This window comes from Triticum dicoccoides, chromosome 5A (genome assembly GCF_002162155.2).
Source record: "Triticum dicoccoides isolate Atlit2015 ecotype Zavitan chromosome 5A, WEW_v2.0, whole genome shotgun sequence".
NCBI classification, from domain to species: domain Eukaryota; kingdom Viridiplantae; phylum Streptophyta; class Magnoliopsida; order Poales; family Poaceae; genus Triticum; species Triticum dicoccoides.
In genome coordinates, this window is record NC_041388.1 from 560,480,583 (window position 1) to 560,485,648 (window position 5,066).

A 5,066-nucleotide genomic window follows, 5' to 3' on the forward strand; every position below is an offset into this window, starting at 1 on the left:
CCTATGTAAACTAAAATTTTTAAGACAAATGGCTGGTGGTGGAAAATAGGATTTTAGTTAGAGACATTTCACAAAAGGGGATGCCATGGAGTGAATTTGTGTGAGTTTTTGTGGAGATCATGAGAAGATGGAACACATCATGTTTGCGTGTCCCTTGGCTAAGTATGTGTTGAATGTTGCTATTTTGTTGCTTTTGATGTGATATGCCAGGTAATATGGTACATATGTTCCAAAAATTGTTTAACTTTTTTGGCTTTTTCTCGTAGAGTTAGAAATTTAATATGATAGGTGTTCTTGCTATTTTTGGGGTGATGTATAAAACAAGAAATAGATCTTGTTTTCCAGTTGTTCGACATGGAGATCCAACTAATATCACTTTACTTGTATGACATTTCATTGTTTCCCTGGGTTGCTATAAATAATGGGACCTGGTGTGTTGCTAAGGTTGGCTAAGGTTGCCCAAGAAATTAATGGGCATCGATAGGGCTGAGGGTCCTATGATAAGGAGACTAGCAATGTAGCCTTTGTTATGTAGAGTTGTTTTTATATGGATCACCAAAGTTATGCTGAATTGACTCGTCAGTGAGGCTTCCTCTGTTTGGTGCTTAATTTATCTTTAGTTCCATGAACATATTTAGATCTACAGTTTATGCATGGTTTAAGTGTTGAAAATATTGCCTGACTATTTCCATCATTTTAGACTTTTGGATGAGCTGGTTGCAGCATGAAGTCAATATGGTATCAGACCCAAGAGGTTTTGAGTCCAAGACCTTGCCAACACTGTACAAAAAAATATTCTACGAGCTACATCGATCCCGTGTTTAAGGAATAAAAAGTCTAGATGTGAGGGGTAGGGGTGTTAAATATATTGTTCATCTCTCGCAATCAGTTCAGATTTTGGATCAGCTGGCCGAAGCATGAATTTAGTATTAAGAAGTTATGGTTGAGTGTGCCTGGAACTAAGAACCAGATCTTGTTATGGTTGTGACACGCTAGTTTCATGCAAATGAAATCGGAAGCCAAGAGGTTTCTTTTAACAGAAAAGGGAAAAAATATTTATTTCAAGAATGGTAGAGAAAACTGCACACTTGAAAGATAAAAGTACAACAACTAGAGTATGATAGTTGTTTCGATCAGGTGCAAGGAATGTATGGAGGCCTAATTACCTGGACCCAATCAAAGAATTCATCTGGAGTTTTATTAAACATCAAGTGTGTAGCCAACATTCGCAGAGGAAGACTCTTCAGTACAAAGACCTACATTGAGGAAAAAATTACACTGTATTCTAGCCAATACATATGCACATACCACCGAATCGGTTTGACACAAATTAAATATGATAATCCAACATGAACAATTCTAGAGGACAAGCATAACCATCATCCGTAAGTGAAATAAATATGCATACCGCAAGCATGGGTGTCAGGACACGAAAACTAAACACCATAACAGAAAAATGTATTAACAAAAACAAAATGATTCAAACCTGAAGCCAAGCTATACCTTGGCAAAAGGCATGCAGCTCTGGAAAAAAAGCTCACCCCCGCATATGGAACAAATTTTGGCACTCCGGTCATATCTCTTGTGCCCTCAGCATATACACTTGCACCAATGAAGATTAATTTTGATACCTGATGAACAAGATAAATTGTAAGAAAGCTTGTGGTATTTATCCGGTTATGGGAAAGTACATCCAACAATTCTCATCAGTGACAGCATTAAGGATATATATCTGTAGCTTGTCGTACTATTCCTTTGTGCTATACTGCTGGCTAATAAATGAGAAGAGCACAATAAGTCTTAAAATGTGGTACCGCTTCTGGGTAGTTGACTGTAAAATCAATGGCAACAGCAGCACCCAGGCTAGATCCAACTAGTGCCATAGGCCTCTTGATGTAGGATCTCCAGAACTACACAAAGAGGTTGTTGAAATATAAGGATAATATCACTGTATTCATTACATAGCTGCATTCTTACAAGTTTGCTACTAAAACATAAAAAATAGTCTTGAATGAGTGAACATATTTAAACAAGGAAAGGCAAACTGAAAACTTGCTCAAAGAAAAGCATAGTAATATACAGCCTGAAACGCCAGTATTGAGCAGTTATTTTTGGGACGGAAGCTAGTTTTTGTGCAGTTTTGAGCAAGGCTGAAACGCCAGTTACTTATCAAACTAATTCTGAATTAAACAGGAAGTCGGCAGACTAGGAACTCATCACGTGGAAATGATTGAAACGTACTCCAGCTGTAGTAGTTTAGTTAGCTTGTACCTGGTAAAGATGCTCGCGCTTAGACACAGTATCACATGGTGGCCTTGTTTCTATAACACAATCGATTTATATGTTAGAAGTGGTCAGAACTCAGAAGTCACAACAGCTAGAAACTGTGGCAAGCACAATTACAGAATCAGTTCCAATGGCATGAAGCAGAGTGGGGGCATACCTAAATTAGAGAAGCCCCATCCAAGAACGTCCACAGCCCAAGCCTCCAATCCAGCATCCTCCAGCAAAGGGTAGGTGTACCTCCACTCTAAACAAGAACTGCATCTAATATTTTTAGAGAGTCCATAGTCCAGATTGCTAAATACATGGTGAAACTAGCAGGGTGGCTCGCACGCTTAATTAGTAGTCCCTAATGTTTAGCTTGGAAACTTATAGGTTAATAATGCTCGTCCATAAGTGTTGGGAAAATTGGCAGCATATTTGTTTTACTCTCTGATATTAAAAATATTTCATCAGATTTTCTATCAATAACTGACCAAGATATATTTAACATCCGCCAACATTTTAAGCCATTTGCCTGACAAAAAAAACTTATAAGCCTTCGGGTTGACCTCCAATCATTTTTTTGGCGGGAAACCTCTAATCATCTATGATCATCACCTAAACTACTCATTAAATCTGAAGTTACATTTTATTCAAATTGCAAACTTTGGATATTATACAATGTTTATCATCAGGCCGACATGTACGATCATCTTATAAAATTTATATGTTTCTCTACACTTTTTAATCAAAACCCTGCATCAATTCACGATATATGTTGCTGAATTTAATTTGCGTTTTATATGGGAAAGTTTTGTGTGTTTACTACATTCCCCTGTAACTGTAAGTTTATTATATGTATTAAAATGCAAAATAAAAAAGGATGTGCATACACGGCTACCCTCGGATGTCAATTCGCACGGCCAGGTCGGTGAGAAGTAGCATAGATCCACACAGTACGTGTTTCTTTTAGAAATATGGTACAAACATAGATATTCGCATACACGCGTATATACTCATTTCGATGAGCGCACCCACCTAATATGAGTTCCTTTGCTTGTCGACGACATAAGCCTCTTCTCCCACTAAACAAAGATCATTGAAAATTATGAAATAAACCAGTATAATGTGAGCATCAAACCTAGGGTCAGATTTGAACCCTAATGCGCTGCTTTCACCACAAGAAAACTAATCGTCTGAGCTATGCTCAGTTTACATGCACAGAGTGTTGTGTTGTGTAGGTACATGCTTTTGGATTTGTAGTAATTTTTCTTTCACGGGCGCTAGGCGCCGGTCGAACCCCTGTTGTACGATGCGAGCCGCTATGGCCGTCAGATTTGGATGAAAATGCTTGGCCCAGCTAAGCCCTGTGTCTTCATCCTTCAGAAACCAGAGCACAAAATAAATGCCCCACACAACCGAGACCCCGCGCGCCGGCTTCGGAGCTCGCTAGCTCGTCGTCACGGATGCAGCAAATCAGGGCAGCCGCGGTTCCAGCAAAAAAGCCCGAGTCGAACGTGTCATGGTTCCAGCTCGGTGCGGTGAGCTGGTTTCCAATTTGTAGCCGGTCGTCCGGTGTTAAACGTTTCCCTTTCTCTTTTACTTTTCATCGAACGCGTACTTGTTGTAGGGTGCGTGCCCCCTCTCTCAAAGACATCGATTTATACGCTCAATTCAAAGAAAAACGAGTAGGAGATGGTGGGCATGCGTGAGTGGGTGTGACGTCACCAGCACATACGTACGGTGGAGACCGACGGACCAACCGACGTGATAAGCCCACCCCACTACAGCAGCACCTCACATTGTGGACAAATCAGGTCAGGTGCGGCGGTCCAGTTTACGTTGCACAGAAAAAAAACTAGACGACAAATGTGAAAAAAGAGATAAACTGCATATGTAACTGCATGTGACGCACCAGTAGTGTAACTGGTGTAGCCTTCATTAAAAAAATCCATATCACTCATACGTGTATTGCATGTGACATAATAAGTGAGAGTAACATAAATAGTAACATCACACATATTTAAGTAAATTAGATGATGTAGCAAGGAATTAATGAGAAAATAGAGGCATATGGTAACATAATAATATGTTACTCACACTATAAATAGCATCACACATACCATGACAAGATGAGTCTACGGTCTAATAATTAAAGTGTTGTATGACACCACACATATATTATTTCTCATTTCGAGATAATAACATAGACATGTTACTTTCCACTATAGAGATACTAACATAGACATGTTACGCCAATAAAAAAACGTAAACATATTACTAGTTTAAATTACTCCTTACTATGGCTAGTCTAAACCATCCACAATTGCAAGGACGACAAGGCACACAAAACCACTGCATATCGAGACTCTTTTTAGAAAGCGAAAAATCCTACTAGTCGCACACGTGCACTCCGGCGTCTGCAACTGCACATGAAGGACCCATCCGCAGTTGCAAGCGCCGCATCGCACACATGATCATTGCAGGTCCAATTTTTCTTTTTACAAAAATGATCATACTACTCGCCAAGCGTGCAGTCTGCATGCAACTGCACTATGACACACTCTTTCACAATCGAGGGTTGCCACACACACACAACTTGTGCAAGATCGAATTCTTTTTCAATGGTTTTGCTACTACTCCCACACCGCCCCTGGGTGCGACTGTACGTGATGCGCGAGACTCATGCAGCGCGTAGCCTTTTATATAGCATATGGGCATTTTCATAGGGTCAATTTCTTGGTTGCTAACGGGATGTCAACAAGATTTTGAGAGGATACGTGGGTAGAAGAGACGCCTCT

The 5,066-nt window shown here is 39.9% G+C and overlaps 1 protein-coding gene across 1 annotated transcript in view; it reads right to left on the minus strand.

The window, feature by feature from the left end:
* Positions 1-5,066, minus strand: part of LOC119299993 (2-hydroxy-6-oxo-6-phenylhexa-2,4-dienoate hydrolase-like) — a 15,076-nt gene that overhangs the window by 6,598 nt on the left and 3,412 nt on the right. Inside the window, exons 3-7 of the mRNA XM_037577085.1 lie at positions 2,444-2,541; positions 2,272-2,321; positions 1,815-1,910; positions 1,542-1,631; positions 1,167-1,256 (exon numbers count right to left, since the gene is read on the minus strand). Of these exons, the coding sequence (XP_037432982.1) occupies positions 1,167-1,256; positions 1,542-1,631; positions 1,815-1,910; positions 2,272-2,321; positions 2,444-2,541 (424 nt within the window). The remainder of the gene's footprint in view (positions 1-1,166; positions 1,257-1,541; positions 1,632-1,814; positions 1,911-2,271; positions 2,322-2,443; positions 2,542-5,066) is intronic.